At 37.3% G+C, this 20,919-nt stretch overlaps 3 protein-coding genes across 4 annotated transcripts in view; 2 read left to right on the top strand and 1 right to left on the bottom strand.

Annotated features, from left to right (window-relative positions):
* tnnc2.1 (troponin C2, fast skeletal type, tandem duplicate 1) overlaps nt 1-8,043 on the top strand; it is a 32,422-nt gene extending 24,379 nt beyond the window's left edge. Inside the window, exons 5-6 of the mRNA XM_059527686.1 lie at nt 5,928-6,064; nt 7,518-8,043. Of these exons, the coding sequence (XP_059383669.1) occupies nt 5,928-6,064; nt 7,518-7,549 (169 nt within the window). The 3' untranslated portion in view covers nt 7,550-8,043. The remainder of the gene's footprint in view (nt 1-5,927; nt 6,065-7,517) is intronic.
* Nucleotides 8,044-9,457: 1,414 nt separating this feature from the next.
* On the top strand, nt 9,458-14,159 carry tnnc2.2 (troponin C2, fast skeletal type, tandem duplicate 2). Its single transcript, XM_059527720.1, has 6 exons — nt 9,458-9,605; nt 10,670-10,721; nt 10,801-10,944; nt 11,560-11,674; nt 11,762-11,898; nt 13,727-14,159. The coding sequence occupies exons 1-6, from the start codon at nt 9,603-9,605 to the stop codon at nt 13,756-13,758; spliced, it is 483 nt and encodes a 160-aa protein (XP_059383703.1). The 5' UTR covers nt 9,458-9,602; the 3' UTR covers nt 13,759-14,159.
* A 1,014-nt stretch (nt 14,160-15,173) lies between these two features.
* LOC132118142 (transcription initiation factor TFIID subunit 13) overlaps nt 15,174-20,919 on the bottom strand; it is a 254,939-nt gene continuing 249,193 nt past the window's right edge. The window contains exons 1-2 of one of the 2 annotated variants that reach the window (XM_059527721.1): nt 15,691-15,834; nt 15,174-15,582 (exon numbers count right to left, since the gene is read on the bottom strand). In XM_059527721.1, coding sequence (XP_059383704.1) covers nt 15,207-15,582; nt 15,691-15,773 — 459 coding nt within the window. In that variant the 5' untranslated portion in view covers nt 15,774-15,834 and the 3' untranslated portion in view covers nt 15,174-15,206. Of the gene's footprint in view, nt 15,583-15,690; nt 15,835-20,919 lie in introns of those variants that run through there. The other variant, XM_059527722.1, reaches the window with a different exon arrangement.

Genomic DNA, 20,919 nt, shown 5'->3' on the forward strand with positions numbered 1-20,919 from the left:
CACTATAATCTTTATTGTATATAGACAACCATACAAGGCTAATTGTTTTTTAGCCTCCACCAATGTTCTTGTCCATTGCCCTTGCAGATTCCTGCAGCTAAACTTGGATGTACATTTACATTCCATTAAAGGTTATTGATGACATGCCTCTGAAGTTTGACTTTTTGCACCATAACAATACTTATAGGCAACTATAGGGTGACCATATGAGCCATTTTCCCAGGACACGTCCTTACCAGGATTTTTATATTGCCTAAAATATCCAGATTTTGGCTGTTTGTGCTTTGCAGATCGATCATTGTATGGCATTCATAAGAGCTATAGAGAGCAGAGCAGACTGCTCCTTATGCATTAAAACCACTCTCTTGGTACTTTGGTGTCATACAATGATTGGTGCGCAGCGATGCTTCAAGTTGAATGAACGAACAAACACCTAACATGTACGTGTATTTGCGTTACTCTGATCGTTCTCTGTAGATCTCACCTTATCACACGCCACAATTGGTTGATTATGTAACATACCTGCATGTTATTGGTCAAACTACTTTGGATGTTTTAGGCAATATAGAAATTCTGGCAAGGACGCGTCCTGGGAAAATGGCTCATATGGTCACCCTAGGCAACTAGTCATCATTTCTCTAGTTCTTTAATGTATTTGCATTGTACTAAAGTACATTCATTTTCAATGGGCATATATGCGGCTGAAACAGGTAGCCTAGTGCATCCCAAATTTTTCAACATGAACATTTTAATATAACATTATAGTCATTATGGCCTATGGCTTTTAGAATAATGTTTTTTTGAGGAGGTGGGGTAGTGCACAATAGGCCCCTGTGGCGCGGCCTAAGCTTTTGTTCTTAATGGCATTTTTTTCCCTTACATTACTTTTACTTTTATACTTTAAGTAGTTTTTTAAACCAGTACTTTTACACTTTTACTTGAGTAAAAAGCTTGAGTTGATACTTCAACTTCTACAAATACTTTTTCTACAGATACTTCTACTTCTTTTTAAACCCTAGTATCTATACTTCTACTCAAGTAATGAATGTCAATACTTTTGACACCACTGCCTATCAGCCCCAGAGCTTACTCCAGTGTCGGCTCTGCCCCCAGGGCACAAATTATGTCCAAATAGATGCACATTAAGGCTACTGATTTTAGAATCAGCCTCAGTGAACTGATTCTGGAACTGGGCCCGTCTGTATCTGGTTTATATTTACATATAAATATATATTATATTTATATATTTACCCCATATATTAAAGTTTCTTGTCTATATTTTGACCATGCATGGTCCTCTCCACTACCGTGACCTAGATTACACAAAATTATGACAAAATTATACCCTGATATATAATTTCATGACGATAAAGTTTGTCTATTTTAAAATCATATTTGTATTGTTCCAGAGACAGCTCTAGTTCTCAACTACATGCGGGACAAGCATAACTTCTAATCTGGCCAAAGTAAATTTCTTGTAAATGTAAATCGTAAATTTTCTATATTAATTTGTGCATTTTTCAAATGTTTACTAGAGGTGCAAAAAGTAATAAACAAAAATCTGAACATAAGCCAATATTTTACTTTTCAGGCAGCATTTTTGTGTATGGTTCTAATTTCAATTTTGGTTTTTAGCATAGCATTTGAAAATACAACAACAGTTCTTTTTTTATTTTTCATAATGAAAAATGAATGGATGCAAAAGTACATGGACTGATGCTAAACTGTGAATGGATTTTGGATATCTTGAAAGGTGTTGTCATGGTGAGGGATTAAAATAATGACAAAATGGTGAAGCAGAGTCTCATATTGTCTGACAAGTGCAATACTTTGTACATATGGAGAACATTCTGAGGAAACATACTGAGTTTCATGAATTTATGATCAGTGTTGGGGAAAGTTACTTTTAAAAGTAATGCATTACATTTACATCCGTACAGTAGAATGCAGTAGAACAAATTTCAACACACTTCAGCAATAAAAACACATGTTTGTCTAGCGTAATTTTTGCTTATTAGTGAAAGTGAAGTGACATTCAGCCAAGTATGGTGACCCATACTCAGAATTTGTGCTCTGCATTTAACCCATCCGAAGTGCACACACACAGAGCAGTGAACACACACTGTGAGCACACACCCAGAGCAGTGGGCAGCCATTTATGCTGCGGCGCCCGGGGAGCAGTTGGGGGTTCAATGCCTTGCTCAAGGGCACCTAAGTCGTGGTATTGAAGGTGGAGAGAGAACTGTACATGCACTCCCCCCACCCACAATTCCTGCCAGCCCGGGACTCGAACTCACAACCTTTCGATTGGGAGTCCGACTCTCTAACCATTAGGCCACGACTTCCCCGACAAATATTACTATGGTTGACCTGGATCATCGATGGTCAGAAGCAAAGACACTGGTTTATGGAATAGGATTAAATACATGAAGGATATTTGTGTTGTTTAACATTTAAAGGGTTAGTTCACCCAAAAATTAAAATTATGTCATTAATGACTCACCCTAATGTCGTTCCAAACCCGTGAGACCTCCGTTCATCTTTGGAACACAGTTTAAGATATTTTAGATTTAGTCCGAGAGCTCTCAGTCCCTCCATTGAAACTGTGTGTACGGTATACTGTCCATGTCCAGAAAGGTAAGAAAAACATCATCAAAGTAGTCCATGTGACATCAGAGGGTCAGTTAGAATTTTTTGAAGCATCGAAAATACATTTTGGTCCAAAAATAACAATAATTTTTTCTTAATTCAGTATTGTCTTCTCTTCCGGGTCTGTTGTGAGTGCATTCACTGCAGAAAGATTGACTCGTTCTCGGATCACCATGTAGTGATGGGAAGTTTGTTTCTTTTCTGCAAGCCGTTTCTTTCAGACAGTTCGATTTAATAAACCGGTTGAAGAAAACAGTTCACCGGTTCTTTTGCGCTCTACGTAATAACGTCATTGGCAATGATTGCCCTTCATTCAAGCCTTCGGTTTACCTGGGCTCATAACATTAGCACAGAATCAGTTCAGAATCAATCACCAAAAGAACCAGTTCGGTTCAGACGCTCTGTGTCAGTCTGCTTCACGCTGAATTACACATGCGCAGTATCATCAGCTCCTCGGTTCTCGAATCGGACGCGACCGATAGAAACGGTTCTTTGTTCAGTGTACTGTACTGGTGATCCGAAAACCGATGCAACTGGTCTTTGTTCGTTATCTGGCTCGGCTCTGTGTTCATCTCGGTGAAGATGCTAACCGTTTCAAACGATTCAGTTCGATTTGGTGAACTGGTTCAAGAAGATCCGGTTACATCGAATGATTCGTTCGCGAACCGGATATCACTAAACTGCAGTGTTGTGAACGAGCTCACAACAGACCCGGAAGAGACCATGCTGAATAAAGTCGTAGTTTTTGTTATTTTTGTACGAAAATGTATTTTTAATGCTTCAACAGATTCTAACTAACCCTCTGATGTCACATGGACTACTTTGATGAGGTTTTTATTACCTTTCTGGACATGGACAGTATACCGTACACACAGCTTCAATGGAGGGACTGAGAGCTCTCGGACTAAATCTAAAATATCTTAAACTGTGTTCCGAAGATAAACGAAGGTCTCACGGGTTTGGAACTAGAGGTCTGCATTCCCACGGCTGTCCCGCGGGAACCATGGGACCCGACCACATATTTTGCGCCGCGGGTTTAAATTTCCGACTAAAACATGGTAGCGGTCGGTAACTCTGGTGTAATTTGAATGGGAGCGGTCGGTCATTCAATATCACGTTCCCGACATCCTTTCAGAGCAGCATATCTTCGCTTTACTTACTCTTAATCGTATCGACCACCCGGTATAGGCTACAGCCTGCCCTGCACTCAGGACCGTTATGCACGCGCTGCATGCATGGACCAGTTTTTTCTGCGTCATGCATTGTATTTGAGGGGTCTGTGCGTGCAGCATGTGCATAATGGTCCTCAGGGCAGACTGTAGCGGTGGTAAATATATGGCCCTCAAAAAGAATGGCAAAGTGTGGATGCGCTGTCCTTGAAGGACCTTCAACTTTGTTGACAGCAAAATGTTACGTATTTTGACAATACGAATAAAAATAACAAAAACGCTTCCATTTTGTACATTTTTTCTTATTTTTTCTCTGCGACATTTTTCCCCCTACTGTGTTGGCAGCAAAATGTTAAATTTTGTATCTTGACAAGGTGAATAAAATAATATATACAATTTTTGTGCAGACTACATTTTTATTTTCTCTGTGGAAATGTAAATGTGAAATTCTGGAAACAAAATCTAAATTTAGCGGGATGGTCGGGTCGGGAAGAAAATTATTCTAAGCAGACAGCGGGTGAACAAAGAGTGTATATATATTTGGAACGGGTGGGTGCGGATATAACCCCAGAGGGAGCTGCCGGGAGCGGGACTTAAAAAACAGTCCCACGCAGACCTCTATTTGGAACGACATGAGGGTGAGTCATTAATGACATAATTTTCATTTTTGGGTGAACTAACCCTTTAATTATTGCAGGTTTGCATCATATTCAGTGTTGCATTATTTTTATTCATTTTGAGGAATACTGAATGTTAACTGACATTTTAACTGACAGATGAAGGTTGTGATACGAAAGTAAGAAAACTGTCAGTTTGATTGACAAATAAAAGCAGTCAATCATTTCTATGCATTGGCAATATAGTTTTACGTAAATATTTTACAAATACTTATAGGTAATTCAAATAATTAAAAACATGCGTATTAGACCCAGTGTACAAGTTTGTGTGTGTGTGTGTGTCTGTTTCACATTCTTGATGTGATCGTTTCATTGCTGTAAACCTAACAACCAGACTGCCAGAGGGGTAAATGCATCTGCACACTGTGCACTTAATGTCCATTTTACACTTTTAAGGGAAAAAAATAAATCTTTGAAGTGAAAACTCTACAGGCAAAACATTGCTGGCTATAACCTCGCTCTACTCAATAATTATAGCAAATTGCACCCAAAATTCAAGACCATCTATGTGACATGAAAGACAGAAAAATTTTTGCTTTTTGTTTCTCTTTGTTTTAAACTCCTTTATTTGATTACTTTTTATATCTAGTTGTAACCATAATTAATAATTATTAAATTAGATTAAGTTATATTTTGCTATTTTTCTTTAATTGTCATATTCATATGGTTTTAAAATGTTCAGTAATTTCCACTTCCAGCATGACTTTAACACTTATTAATGGGGTCATGAACATTATGAGGTCCCCTTATAATGATGACAAGATTTTTACTTCAAAAACATAATTGATAAGTAATAAGCTATTTTCTGTCCTGTTTTAAACCCCCTCTTCAGTGAAGTGAACAGAGGACCAAGCTCTTACTGACACAGTCTGGATCTTCATTACAAATAAAGTTCTCCCACTCTTTCCTAATGTTGGGACCAGAAGGAAGGTGATGCAAAGACTGTTTTTTTCCACAACTTGGCACTGTTCAGCACCATGTTGTATTCGGAGCATCTTTATCTTTCGTTTTCTGCATAGAGCTGTGTTCACCTCTCTTGTTATTTACATTATGTACATAAATTGGTGGGCGGGGCTGAACAGGCAGTGATGTAGAAGCAGGCATTGATCTTCCGTGGAGGCGGTGTTTAGCCATACTATTACATCATAAAGTGGTACGTTCTAAACTCTGTCATTTTGGCAGATTTGATTCAATATAAGTGTATTTTACACTAACAAGAAAGTTCTTAAAAACGTGCAGGATGTTTTTAAAGTACAGTGACATCTTATATGTCAAAAGATCAAGGGAATTATGGTTTCTCAGTTCATGACCCCTTTAAACAAAAAACACTCATGTAATCATCCTGACATCACAAAACAACAAGTCCCTTAGCTTGACAACAAAATCAAGAACAATTTTGTAATTAAAACAGTATTATATATTTTCCCAACAGGAACCAAGATGGTTTCATCGATCGTGATGAGTTCGGTGATATTTTGCATGCAACTGGCGAGCCGGTGACAGAAGAAGACATAAATGAACTCATGGCAGATGCAGATACAAACAAAGATGGGAAGCTTGATTTTGATGGTAAAGCGAATCTTATTTTTTCTATTTTCTGTCCTGCCCTCATGTGGAACAGGAAAGTTCCAAAGTTTTTTGTTGTTGTTGTTTTGTAGATTTTTTGTTACTACATAATGGAAGAATAATTTTGGTTTCCCAAAGAACCTTTCAGTGAATGTTTGTTAAAATGTTAATTTTTTTATTAGTCTGAAGAACATTTAAATAACCTAAAAAACCTTACTTTACTACAAAGTACATTTTATGGAATGGAAAGGTTGCGTAAATGTTAACATTTCTTTATGGACACATCAATGCCAACAAAGAAATTTTGCTTTTTAGAGTGTAATAAGGCATATATAGATATGAATACACATATGCTTATCGATACAATATAATCTAATGCCGTCTTTAGGGAGCTCTAAATAAAACGCTAGCATATTAAATATAATTTCATGAAATATTTGTATATTCAGATTCAATGGAATGCAATATGAGGACTTGACTTGACTCTTATTATCTATTTAAAAACATCTGTATTACTGAAGTGTAATATGAGAGTTCTTGTCATAATTAGGTAAATTAAAGGTGCAATAGGTTGTTGTCTAAACAAGTATTATAATTCCTTTTAACTCTTCGATAACAATATAAAGTCATTAAATTTCCCCAATCTGAAAACACATGGATGGTAAAAATAAGTTAATCTGAATGTTCTCCACAGTGCTTTGTGATATGGAGTAATTTTTTCTTCTTCATGGAATTCTAAATACATATTTTATTTTATTTTATTGCCTATCCATGGCCATGTTTATTTTTTTTAATTGTGTTACTTTTTCAAATGGTAAAAAATTGTAAGAAGGTTATTAATAAAGGAAATCAACAGATGGTTGACAGGTGGTAAACAGATCTTTACCACCATCAGTTCATTAGAATTTATGTTCAGTCTATACTTATGACTAACAGTCTAATAATGTATTACTGCATTAAATGTCATTTAATGTCATTGCATTAAATAACAAAATATCGAACCAATAGCTTAATTTTAAGTATGAAATAAGCATAATCTGTCTGCAAATTGAGTCTGATTTGGTATTTTTTTATTTCATGAAGTGATAATTGTATGTGTGTGTGTGTGTGTGTGTGTGTGTATCTACAACATAAAAGTTTGTTCATGGAACCATCTTTTAATTAAGAACTTTTATTTTTAAGAGTTTATGACAGCAGATTTAATTACACACAGATATAAATAGATGTCATTACACATGTACTCATGGGGATTCTTCTTCCTGAACTCCAGTTGTTAGTGTGTTCTTCTGAATCCCCCGATGTGAGAGAAGACAAGCATTTTCTTTTAGAAATATAATAGCCATCGTATGATCACAGCATTTGAATACAAAATATGTTCAGAGTATAGAGAGTATTAACAATGCCAGGAAAGGGGCTTGTATGTTAATTCGTATTACATTTTTTATTTTCATTCCAGAGTTTCTTAAAATGATGGAGAATGTCCAGTAAGAAAAAAACACATGCCATCTCCTCCAACCCCTAATGACAGCAGTCAGGATTTCCAAGAACAACCCCCTGAGATGTTTAAAGGAAAAGAGGACTGAGGAAACACAACATCACCCTGCTTCAAATAACACACTAACAATAAAGATGGGCTGGAATTTGCTTTGAGGGACAGAGAATATTATAGATCAGTGCCGTCTTGTTGGAAGTGTTTCTTGTGGGACTGCACTTTAATGGTATCTATAAATAACTCTTCAGAGGAAACCACTTACGCCTCTCCCCTCAGCTGTCTCCTACTACACCTGTTTATTCCCAAGACATTCAGCAACCTTCCTTCAACCCCCTTCCCCTCTCCCTCACCCTCTATGGTGATTCAGAATAACCCTGCTACAGCATTAGCCTTGGAAAAAGACTTAATGTTGTCATGGCAATAAGGAATCTCTTAGCTCACATTTTAGCAGTGTCTGCAAAAATCTATTAAAAAGGCACATCTTGGCCAATCTGCTTGTTTGTTTGGTGATTTTTTTTACTGTGATTGTATCTAAAATTATACAGACTCTCTGTGAATGTTAAAACGTACAGCTCTAACTTTTTTAAAAGCTAAATCCATTAAAAGGTTGTTATGAGGCCAAATATCACATTTCCAGAAGCTGCAACTCATAACGCTCATGTGATCTTCTCACCCACCTTGCCCATAATTTCACTACAACCAATCCGCAAAACAAGATCATCCCACCATGTTGGTTTCCAGAACCCCAAGTCCATAACACTCTGGCCGTCCAGTAGATCCATAGTGTTGCAGATTGTATTTATCTTTTCATTTGTTGGTCTCTTCTGATATTTTTCATACTTAACCTGCCTACAGGGCAGAGTTTTCACAGGGCCAAAAAAGGTAATGAAAAAGATCCATTTCGAATCCTAATGTCAACGTTTTGTGTCAGGAACATGCAAGTTATACATATATGAGTTCTGAAAGATGCAAAAGGTCAGAATTCCATGTTTTCTTCTCATGGTAGAAAGCCATGTGATCCTTCTGACACCTCGTTATCTTCAGGTCATATTGTTGGAGATGTCATCTCATGCCAGTGCCATAATGCAATTCTCCAGAGCTGCAATGATATGCAAACTGCAAAACCGGACCTTTCTGCTCTCCTAAAAATCTCCTTTTAAATCTCTCCATTTCTGCCTGGAAGTATATAGTCCACAACCCCCTCCTCCAAGTTCCCCCACATCCTTCTCCAATCCACGTCTGTACAATTACTCGCTCAGGAATCACATGCCAAACATGGAAACTCCGGTTTAGGCTCTTCGGGGTTTGGGGTACCTGTGTTGCCATTTGTGTTGTTGGGTTTCGGTTGGGGTGGAGTACAGATCTAAACCGTTTGCTATTCAGGGCACGCTGAAGATTTGCAACACAGCACCTTCTCAAGAGGTTTAGGGTTTCACTACTTGACTAAAGGGGTGGGAGTGGGTGGGGGGGGTGCAGAACATTATCGTCTCTCTCCATTTTAAAAATGAATTTCCATCTGTATGCTACTTATTTTAAGCTATTATAAGCCATTTTAGTCCATCATTATGCTACTTCTCAAATTAAGTAGAAATTTTAAGGGGGAATTAGTGAAAAGCAAAGTCTCTGGGTGAAAGTCTGCCAGGATTTCATGCCTAAAAATTAGTGTGGTCAACATTAACATGCAATTTTCACAATTAAGTTTTACCAGACACACTAAATAATTATTTTATTGTGCCTTTGATTTGAATAGATCTTCCAATAAATACAGGCTTTTTGACAATAAACACACCAAAATAAGGCAGTTACCATTTTCCTGTATTCTGGCAGACTGTTCTTAAAGTATACTCATTTCACATTTCTATTGGCTTATGGGAGCCGTCGAACCCTAAAAGTTCAGGATTCTAAATCTGGAGGCCTGGGGGCGGGTCTTGGGTGGCCTGTTTAAAGTGTGTCAGAACTGTCACTTGACGTCTAGTCTTTCTGTTGGGGTGCGAGTGCACTGACCACTGCTTGTCCCCTGGATATAAGTGAGGAGGCTAATCCACAACTATGGTAAGAGTTTAATTTAAGCAGTCATTTTTGCTAATGAACGCATGAAAACAAAATAAAACCTAGTCAAAAAGTCAGAATTACATTTCTGTCATTATTAATAATGGATTATATAAGGTTAAAATATTTTTAATAGTTCCCTTGCAGTTTTGCATGCATTTAATAAAGCTTTAAATAAAATTGATAAATACAAATGTACTTTAGGATGACTGAAAAAAAAATCCTTTTAGTTTTAAAAAATAGATTAAAATATATTTCAATCTGTTTATTGTGACTTCTTTCATTTTCTTTTTCTTTTTTTTATCAGACAATTTATCTATTTTGGACTCATTTTTGCCTGGCCAATAATGTCTGATGAGTATAATCTGAGAGTAACTTTATTAGGGGTTATTTTTAGATGACTTTATTATAGATTCAAAGTTAACTGACTGCTAATTAATCTGTTACATAGCCAAGATTTTTCTCTGACAAAAAAAATACTATTACACTTAATATCATAAATGAATCACATTGCAGCAAAATCAACTGTAAAATTGCTCATTGCCATTTTTCTGATGTAAAGTTTTAACAAGGATAAAAAAATAGCTTGAAGGAGTTTAATTATTCCAAGATCAAATAGCCAAAGATCACCAAGAAATATCATCCATATAGGCCTATCTGTTAAAGTATAATGGTACGAATTGTTGTTTAAAAGAAGGGGTGGTCAGAAATCAGTAAGATGGACATCCTGCTATTTGATATGAATCTGGTCAGCAGGTTTGGTTAAGTAGGTTAACTAAAAGCTGAGGCGACACATTTCAAGGATCCTATTTCGGAATTACCATGTACAGTCACTGACTGTGAGGATAACGTGTTGAGACTTAAAATAGTCGCAAATGGTCTTTGAGGAGTGCTCTGAGTACCATCTGTTGTTTGCAAAGCTTACAATCCTGTCTTAATGGAAACAGATTATTAGGAAAACAAAAACAAATGACTCGCCAGAGGAACCAGGGTTTCTCATTTATCAGATTAATGCATTGTATTGTTTATATCTGAAATTAACTGTTCATAATGCAACTGTTTCACAGACTGACGCGCAACAGGAGGCCCGCTCATACCTGAGCGAGGAGATGCTTGCCGGTGAGTGTAAACAGATATAGGCCTATCGCCAGTATCCACGTAGTTCTGTTCCATTGAACTTTATGTGTCTATTTCAAAGAGTTCAAGGCGGCCTTCGACATGTTCGACACTGATGGTGGCGGTGATATCAGCACCAAGGAGTTGGGTACCGTCATGAGGATGCTGGGTCAGAATCCAACCAGAGAGGAGCTGGAAGAAATCATCGAGGAGGTCGATGAAGACGGTTAGCCAAATGCTAGAGCTGGGGGGGAGGGGGGGTTGTTGGAGGTTGGATACATAGAACTATACACTAGTCAACAAAACCTTTCATCAATGTTGTCCTAAAACCTAAAACCAAAATTCACTCTTGTCTTAGGACAACTTTGATGAACTTTTTTGTTCCACTTCAAATGTTGACTACTATAAAACGCTGTAGACCAAAAAATCTTCCACGCAAGCTCATCCCCATGCATTCTTGTGCTGCCGCTAGGGGCGCTACAGGGGAAAATCTTTTATTTCCTTCGGGACACATACTGCCATTGCGGAGCAATAGTTTAAAAAGTATCTTACTAAGACAAAAAAATTTAAAAGCAACTTACCCTGAATATTATAGCACCCTATTTTAAAGTCAAAAGCATATGAATGATGCTTCATCCTTCAGGCCTATGGAAGAGCGCATGTCAAATATGTATGTCTGTGTTTTCACACTTGCGTTGAAGTGTTTCTAGCCTACATGATGATGTCCGTATATTTTTATTATTCATATAAATGATAATATCTGTTCAACTTAACTGCATCTTTAAGCGTAAAATACAAAAAAATGTAGATTGTAATAACTACTTCATACTGGAAACTGTAGGCAGCGGATCCATCGACTTTGAGGAGTTCCTGGTCATGATGGTGAGACTCCTAAAGGAGGACCAGGCCGGCAAGAGCGAGGAAGAGTTGGCCGAATGCTTCCGCGTGCTGGACAAGTATGTCATCTGATATCTTCTTGTGTGCATCTGTTTTTGAATGTGGCCCAGGCTCACTTTAGCATATGCAACACTATGAATCTGCAGAAACGGTGATGGCTACATCGACAGAGATGAGTTTGCTGAGATCATCCGCAGCACTGGCGAATCCATCTCAGAGGAAGAGATTGATGAGCTGCTTAAAGATGGAGACAAAAACAACGATGGCATGCTGGACTTTGATGGTATGATGGTTTATAAATTACATTTCCTTTTATGTATGAGCGTGCAGTGTTGGGGAGTAACTAGTTACATGTAACAGCGTTACGTAATTTAATTACAAAATTATTGTAACTGTAATTAGTTACAGTTACTAAGAAAAAATTAGTAATTAAATTACAGTTACTTATGAATTTTTTTACGATTACAAAGGGGATTACATTTGAATATTTACACACATCCACATACAGATTTAACTGATTTCTTTCCCAAATTGCACTGACTATTCTGAGACATACGCCCTAATAATCATAAAAACCGAATGTACTAAAGCGATCATTTGCGAATCCGCCATTTGATAATTAAATCTCTAATAAGTCATGAATTGTTAGTCATGACTCGCGCGCTCTCCGCGCCTCCGCCAAACGGTTTGGATCAGACTCAGAGTAATCACTGCGAGAGAGAGAGAGAGAGAGAGAGAGAGACATACAGAGAGAGAGCGAGAGAGCGAGAGAGAGATACAGAGAGAGAGAGAGATACAGAGAGAGAGAGAGAGAGAGAGAGAGAGAGAGAGAGAGAGAGAGTGGACTGCTGGAGCAGAGAAGCAGAACTCCTGTTCAGGGTTTCAGGTCAGTTTCATCTGTAAAGATGCTTTTTTGTCTTTGTTTTTTTATTTATTTAATCAAGCAGCAGCATGTTGCTCATCAGTCATCACTCAAAATACTATATTAATACTATATTTTATTATATTATACTACATTATTATCAGTTGTAATGTTACAGTAGTAATTTAGCTGAAAAAAAATTCTGATTATTTTTTTATAGGTTTAGGGGGAGCTACGAGAGACAACAACACAACCCTTACAAAAATTAACATTTTAATATTTAACTATAAATCCAGAGAAAATGGTTACTTTTGTTTAACTGTGATAACCAAAAATGTAAAATTATTTTACAAATGTATTTATTTAAAAATAAATACAAATCCATTTGCAAAAAAAAAATAAAAAACAAGGTTATTTTACTTTTATATAGGCTAATAAAAGCATGGTTAATTTTTGTAAGGGAAAAACATGACTCGTGTACAGTATTAGGATTTTTCGATAAAGATATTGTAGTAGCTATTGTAGAGTATTGTATTGTAAAGTATAGTTTTGTTCAATCTTGAGTATTAAAGTCATGAGAGAGATGGATAACAGGGCAAAATAAAGAGACTGAAGAGAAAAATGGAAGTGAAGGTCCAGTTCAGGAGAGAACTTTTAATTATTTTGCATGTCCCCAAATTAAAGATTTAAACCTTGTTTATGTCAGGTCCATACAAAAAATAGTTTTGTCCATGAATTAGTTTGTATGAGTTAGAATTTTCCAGTCTGAATTTTTTTCCCAGTCCGCCCCTCCTTTAAATTAATGGCAAAGACATGGTTTCATTTACTACACATAGGCCTACTGAAGCTCGCAGTGTTTTCAACCTCTGCTGCCTCAATATAGGAGTAAACGAGCACATAAACATAATTTCTAGAACTGCTCTGTGTCACTTCATGTGCATTTTACTTATTTTGAGAAACAGAATACGACACATGCTTATTAGATAACTGTATTTAAGTTTATGTATATGATTTTATTTATTATTATTTAATTTTCACAAATTTAGAAAAGTAATCAAAAAGTACTCAAAAGTAATTAGTTACATTACTTTAATAAAGTAATTGAAAAAGTTACACTACTATTACATTTTAAACAGGGTAACTTGTAATCTGTAACCTATTACATTTCCAAAGTAACCTTCCCAACACTGTGAGCGTGCATGAATTCAGTCCAGGTATTAAAACAACACCTGTGTCCATTTTTCCCCAGAATTCCTCAAGATGATGGAGAATGTGCAGTAAAACAGAGACTCAAGGACATTCCTCTCCCCTCTCACCCCTGCAAACAGGAACCTTTACCTCTCAGTGCCACTCAAATTAACTTCCCCCTTTTGTCCTCTTTCTGCCTCCATTTCACCTCAGCAGACAGACAGATAAACACCTCTGTGGGGTTTGCCAAGGTTGGGCTCCCACTGAACCCTCATGCAAGACCCAAGGAGCCAAGATGTGGTGTGGTTCACAGGCTCATCATGTTACGATGGCGCTCAAGTTCACTAGAAGCACATGCCATGGTAGATCCCACATTTGTGGGTGTTTAGTCTAGATCAGCAGCTTGTTACCGCTGCATAGACCAATGCCAAAGCCAAACCACTTCACTGTATTTAAGAACTAATGCTTGAAAACAGAATAAAAAATAAAACACACGTTGTTTAGTTGGTCTGACATTTTGATTTTTATGGTTTCGTTTTGAGGAGTTTATCAATTAAACATTGCTTTTTTTTCTCTGACCCCAATTAGTTGACAATTTCTGTATATACTAAAGACTATAATTAGTACTGTTTATGTAAAAACAAAACCCAAGTCACAATGCCAATACGGCATTCAGTTTGCTTAGACATGCTGTAGGAATAGCTCTCCTTCTCTATTGCACATTTAGATTTTTAACATGACATTCTTTGTGTGCTGCAAGTGTGTAAATCAGTAAATTGTGTCTTGTTTATCTGGTCAATGGCTGATGAGTATTATTTGCAAAGTAAGGGGATGCAGACTAATAATACAAATGTAACTGATGACAAAGTACATTACAAATTCCTCTTTTTTATGATCATGACATACACTGGGGGCGAAATCACCAAATGTTAAAAAGAATACTGAATGAGTCTTATAATAATAATCTGGCTTATAATACATGTCTTAATGTGATTTGCATGTCTAAGATATAAACAGAAAGCCTAATGTCACTGAAAATTAAATAGTTTAAACACATACATAAATAAATTTAAAATTAAAAACCTCAAGATTTCCCCAAATTCCATGCATTAGTTATATTTACACTATTGGCAAGATATAAATGTCAACTATTTTAAATGATTTCCCCTTCTCAGCTTTATCAGGCACAATTTAGCAAAGCAATTAATTTTATACTTGAATTAACCCTTCAATTTACAACAAAATATTTCATCATAATATAATAATATTAATAAAAATAAAAAATGCAAAAGATAAGGTGCACTTAAATGCTTTTCAAAATAATAAAAGTTGCATTAAACGTTTTACAAATGTATTTTTATTGTACATCTTAAACACACACAATGAACACTCATGAAGTATGAACTGGCAAGCAACTGAATAAACACAAAGCTGTAAGAAAAGTGGACAAGGGTTCTCAACAGGTAAAATCCCATTATAGGCGAAAATAAAACGACCCTTTTCATGGATTGCATGGACAACATGGCAACCGATGGCCTATTTCAAGACCCATAATTTGCCTCGTCAAAGGCTTTGCGAGCCTTCTTCAGCTCCTCGTTCATAGTGAGCAGGTCCTTCACTCTCGCAAACTTTCTAGGGTCCTTGCGGATGAGAAACACGATGTCCTCCACCTGCACGCGACCCTGGCGCCCTATAGACATCGCCTTGTGTGTCATCTCCGTGATGAACTCGATCACCAGATCCTCCAGTATATCCACCGATTCGGTGTAGGGATTTTGGTCGTCTCCAAACCCATACATCATGCAGCGAAGCTCCTTGGAAAAAAGCCGCTTTCTTTTACCTTGGCCCGAGTCTGCCCCGTTACCTCCGTCGTCTAAATCCTCATCAAACCCGGGATCATCCTCTTCTTCAGCCATTCTTTAAACGAAACGCAGCGCGCTGGTTAGAAACAGCCATTCAAAACACAAGCGTCAATTGTTCTATATTATAAGAGAATAACAGACACCGCGTTTACGTATAACTTACTTGTGAAAACCGGACGGGAACAAAACAAAACACCCCAGCCACCGAATGCAAAGACAGGAATTACTGCTAATTAATTTCCACATGACGCGCCAGTGGAAGAAACCGTCAGCGCCCCCTGGAGATCTGGATGACGGGGGGGGGGGGGTGGAACGTTCGAATCATTTCTGTGAATTGATTCTTTTGAACAAATGAATCCAGTGATTCTTCTGCGTCAAGCTCAAGTAAAGTCATACTACAGTTGTGGCCAAAAGTTCTGAGAATTACATAAATATTGGAAATTGGAAAAGTTGCTGCTTAAGTTTTTTTAATAGAAATTTGCATATACTCCAGAATGTTATGAAGAGTGATCAAATTAATTGCATAGTCCTTCTTTGCCATGAAAATTAACTTAATCCCAAAAAAACCTTTACACTGCATTTCATTGCTGTCATTAAAGGACCTGCTGAGATCATTTCAGTAATCGTCTTGTTAACTCAGGTGAGAATGTTGACTAGCACAAGGCTGGAGATCATTATGTCAGGCTGATTGGGTTAGAATGGCAGACTTGACATGTTAAAAGGAGGGTGATGCTTGAAATCATTGTTCTTCCATTGTTAACCATGGTGACCTGCAAAGAAATGCGTGCAGCCATAATTGCGTTGCATAAAAATGGCTTCACAGGCAAGGATATTGTGGCTACTAAGATTGCACTTAAATCAACAATTTATAGGATCATCAAGAACTTCAAAGAAAGAGGTTCAATTCTTGTAAAGAAGGCTTCAGGGCGTGCAAGAAAGTCCAGCAAGCGCCAGGATCGTCTCCTAAAGAGGATTCAGCTGCGGGATCGGAGTGCCACCAGTGCAGAGCTTGCTCAGGAATGGCAGCAGGCAGGTGTGAGCGCATCTGCACGCACAGTGAGGCCAAGACTTTTGGAAGATGGCCTAGTGTCAAGAAGGGCAGCAAAGAAGCCACTTCTCTCCAAAAAAAACATCAGGGACAGATTGATCTTCTGCAGAAAGTATAGTGAATGGACTGCTGAGGACTGGGGCAAAGTCATATTCTCTGATGAAGCCCCTTTCCGATTGTTTGGGGCATCTGGAAAAAGGCTTGTCCGGAGAAGAAAAGGTGAGCGCTACCATCAGTCCTGTGTCATGCCAACAGTAAAGCATCCTGACACCATTCATGTGTGGGGTTGCTTCTCATCCAAGGGAGTGGGCTCACTCACAATTCTGCCCCAAAACACAGCCATGAATAAAGAATGGTACCAAAACACCCTCCAACAGCAACTTCTTCCAACAATCCAACAACAGTTTGGTGAAGAACAATGCATTTTCCAGCACGATGGAGCACCGTGCCATAAGGCAAAAGTGATAACTAAGTGGCTCGGGGACCAGAATGTTGAAATTTTGGGTCCATGGCCTGGAAACTCCCCAGATCTTAATCCCATTGAGAACTTGTGGTCAATCCTCAAGAGACGGGCGGACAAACAAAAACCCACTAATTCTGACAAACTCCAAGAAGTGATTATGAAAGAATGGGTTGCTATCAGTCAGAATTTGGCCCAGAAGTTGATTGAGAGCATGCCCAGTCGAATTGCAGAGGTCCTGAAAAAGAAGGGCCAACACTGCAAATACTGAATCTTTGCATAAATGTCATGTAATTGTCGATAAAAGCCTTTGAAATGTATGAAGTGCTTGTAATTATATTTCAGTACATCACAGAAACAACTGAAACAAAGATCTAAAAGCAGTTTAGCAGCAAACTTTTTGAAAACTAATATTTATGTAATTCTCAAAACTTTTGGTCACGACTGTACAGTAAAGTCAACAGGAACACTTTTGTGTTGATTATTTATCTTTTTATGCATGGCTTTATTTAGATTAGAACTGAGATTTATTTTCCTTGGCTGCTGTTTTTGTTCTTTGTTATTTTTCTTGATGCTCTGTTATATTTTGTTTGTTGTTTCGCCCATCAGTGCTGCCAAGCAGTTTAGATTAAGAAGTGTATTTTTATGTTTGGATTTGTTCTAAATAGTTATAATTATTGTTAAATAAAATTACATGCAATCAATTTAGCCACATTATGTCTTTTATACGTGTTGTGGATATAATTATTTTTGTTTTACATTGTTAATGCACGCGACATAATACGATTGTATGTAAGATATTCTAAATAAAACTGTAGAGGTTTTGTAAAAAAAAAGAAAAAAGTATTTGTATAGGCTACTTTGAATCATAAAATATATCTGATAATATGTTATTGTGACTTTTTTTGACAAATTTCACATACACAGCGGCAAACGTAGTGATTATATAGTTTTAAGGTATTAGTTGAGTTTTTATGCTTATTGGTTATTTTAAGTACATATAACAAAACAAATCCAGATTTGCTAGAATTTTAAAGATCATTTACAACTTTTAAACTGATGTCTTTTTTATTTAGTTTACTTCTGTATTTACATTTATTTTTCTCTGTCTTTCGTAAACACTAATAAACACATTGTATTTGGGAGGGAGTTTTCGTGTAATTTCGTGTGTCCATCAGTTAAATGTTCACTTCACAAACTACCAGCTCACTCATCGGTTCTCGGACCATGTCTGTGGTAATTACATTATTACAAGACAACTTTATTCTAGATTCAGACGATGAGAACCGCTCAAGATCGCGTCAGGATCTGTGTCGGCGGGAAAATGGCGTGTTCAGCGTCTCGCAGATCAGCATGCCGGGCGAAGGAAGGACAGCGTGGCGGGTTAAGCGACGGCTGTGGTGTGAATGGAGGAGGAGAAGGTTGGAGTAAAACGATGAGAAAGGAGGATGCAGGGGCGGACTGGCCATCGGGAGCACCGGGACATTTCCCGGTGGACTGACGGTAATTCTGGCCTGCCGGCTGCCGCTGTGCAGTCGATCAGACTGACGTGCAATAGGCTGGTATGCAAATGCAAATTAATTGACGGACTTATGAATCTACGAATCAGACGATCGCTGAGCGAAAATGACACCACCACACGACTAAACATCAGCGAAGCACTGCCTAACTGGCTATTTTCCCGAGGCAGGCTTTATCTTAGAAAATCGCGCAGAAAATGGAGCGTAAACGCAAAGGAGGAGCAGGGAGGGAACGTATAAAAATGAGAAAAGCCCTGGCCACAAGTCGCTGCAAAATCCCAGCCATGTTTACCAGTAAGGGAGCAGGTCGGTCAGAATTACATTTATATTTACTAGGGATGGGAAGGTTCACCGAAAAAACCGAACCGTTCGGTTCTCCACACATGGTTCGTCACACGCTGGGACCGCTGTTCCGCTTAAATCTGACAAAGCATCTGTAATATTAACAAGTAAAACAAACAGGGTTCAGTTAATATATGTTTCTGTTGATGGATGCGCATTCTGGATTCCCAGACATTACCCTGGGCAAATCATTCACTCTTGTTCAATACTAATAAGAACACTGGATCAGTGCTTTATTTTAAAGTGACAGTATTTATATTAATCGAACAGCCACAACAAATAAATCACTCACTGCTCTTGATTAAAAAGCTTTTGTAACTTTAATAAAGAATAATTTTTAAGTTATAGTCCAAAATGCAATGTTGTTTAACATTGTCATTCCTTACCTACTTATTTGTATTTTTTATTCTTTTATTATTTGTTTTAAGTTCTGTCGCTAACATTCTGTTGTACTGTGGAGCTTCTATCACGAAAACAAATTCCTCGTATGTGTAAACATACCTGGGAATAAAGCTCATTCTGATTATTTTATTCAATTTCTGTACCTAAAAACTAATGCAAGACCTACCTAAAAAAACCCTGAAAGTCAGTTTATTTTATTTGTATCTTTACTCTATTGTATTTATTTGTGCTGTTGCTTGTAGTTAGAATATACTTTATAATATGATAAAATATATATTTTTTGAAAGTGTAGTTTTTTCATAAACATAGCACATACAGTACAACGCTACCGAAACCGTGACTCTAAAACCGTGAAACAAACCAAACTGTGAAAAAGTTGAACTGTTCCACCCTAATATTTACATAATCATTTGGCAGATGGATGCTTTCATTCAAAGCGACTTACAATAGATAAAATCTATTCAAAAAATAATAATATTACAAATGTATATAATGATAGAAGTTCAAACTAGCACACTGTTTTACATATGGGATACAGTTTTTTTTTGTGCCAAAATTGACCAGAAATTTTGATTTTCCATTACTAGCCTACAATATGTAACCTAGTCTACAATGCTTATTTATTTATTTTGAAGGTGACAAAGGAAGCAACAGTAGCACTAGTGCTGCTAGTGCTCCTGCTGTTGAACAAGAGAGGGTGGACAGTTCAGTTTTTGAGTCAGAGCAGGAACCTTCAGGTAAAGTTTAAGCTACAGTATAAGCAAAACTAAGCATGCTGGCTATACTCTTAGAAAAATATGTGCTTTTATGATTTATAAGGTTATCAGTAGTAGGACTGTGATCACTGGGACATACAATTGATGGCTGCATAATTAATATCGTTTATTGAAAGCAGGGGCGAAAATCTCATCTAAATGTTGGGGGGGACAATAAACATAACATATCTCACGAGCAAGTTTTGAAGGGGACACCAATAAAACTGGCAAAATTGTACTTAAGGATGTGTACAAAGAGGAAAGCCTTACTACTATTGCATGGAGACCGTTCCGTTAGTTTTCAACTTTTTCCGTTGGTGAAATAGAGCTAAAACAGGCAATATGGTGCCTAAAATGCACTTAATATTAACTTCTTGTTTATTCAATTTTTATAAAAATCAAAATCACATTTGTTATGCTAATATCTGGAGAACAACTGCACTCTTAGTATGATGTTATATTAGATGTACTATATTAAATGAAATAAACCGACCAGTGGCGGCTCGTGGATTTTAAAATAGAGGAGGCAAACTAAATGTATTGGTCTGGGGATCCCTGCCGATTGTTATTATTGGCTTAACCACTTTAAAATGGCTTTTTGGCGCTGAAAGTGAACACTCGATGCTGATTGGTTCTCCTGGCCTCCCCCTCCCCTTCTCTTTCACGTAGCGGTGTAATTACATCAGCAAATTCGGCACATTCGCGATAGAAAAGCTTTCATGAAATGGTATTACAACTGTGAAATTACAAACAAAAATATATACATTCTGAGACATGAACTGAAGTGAATAGTGAATTTTATTAACATTAAATCTTCCTCATTTTCACCTCAAAATTTGGGGGAAACTGTGCCTCCCCTGCCTCA

Source organism: Carassius carassius, chromosome 37 (genome assembly GCF_963082965.1).
Source record: "Carassius carassius chromosome 37, fCarCar2.1, whole genome shotgun sequence".
Taxonomy (NCBI): Eukaryota; Metazoa; Chordata; class Actinopteri; order Cypriniformes; family Cyprinidae; genus Carassius; species Carassius carassius.

Bases quoted from the DNA above. Each gene is read 5' to 3' on its own strand.
- tnnc2.2 (XM_059527720.1), top strand. The intron at 11,675-11,761 runs GTATGTCATCTG...ATGAATCTGCAG, and splicing joins TGCTTCCGCGTGCTGGACAA to AAACGGTGATGGCTACATCG. The intron at 11,899-13,726 runs GTATGATGGTTT...ATTTTTCCCCAG, and splicing joins TGGCATGCTGGACTTTGATG to AATTCCTCAAGATGATGGAG.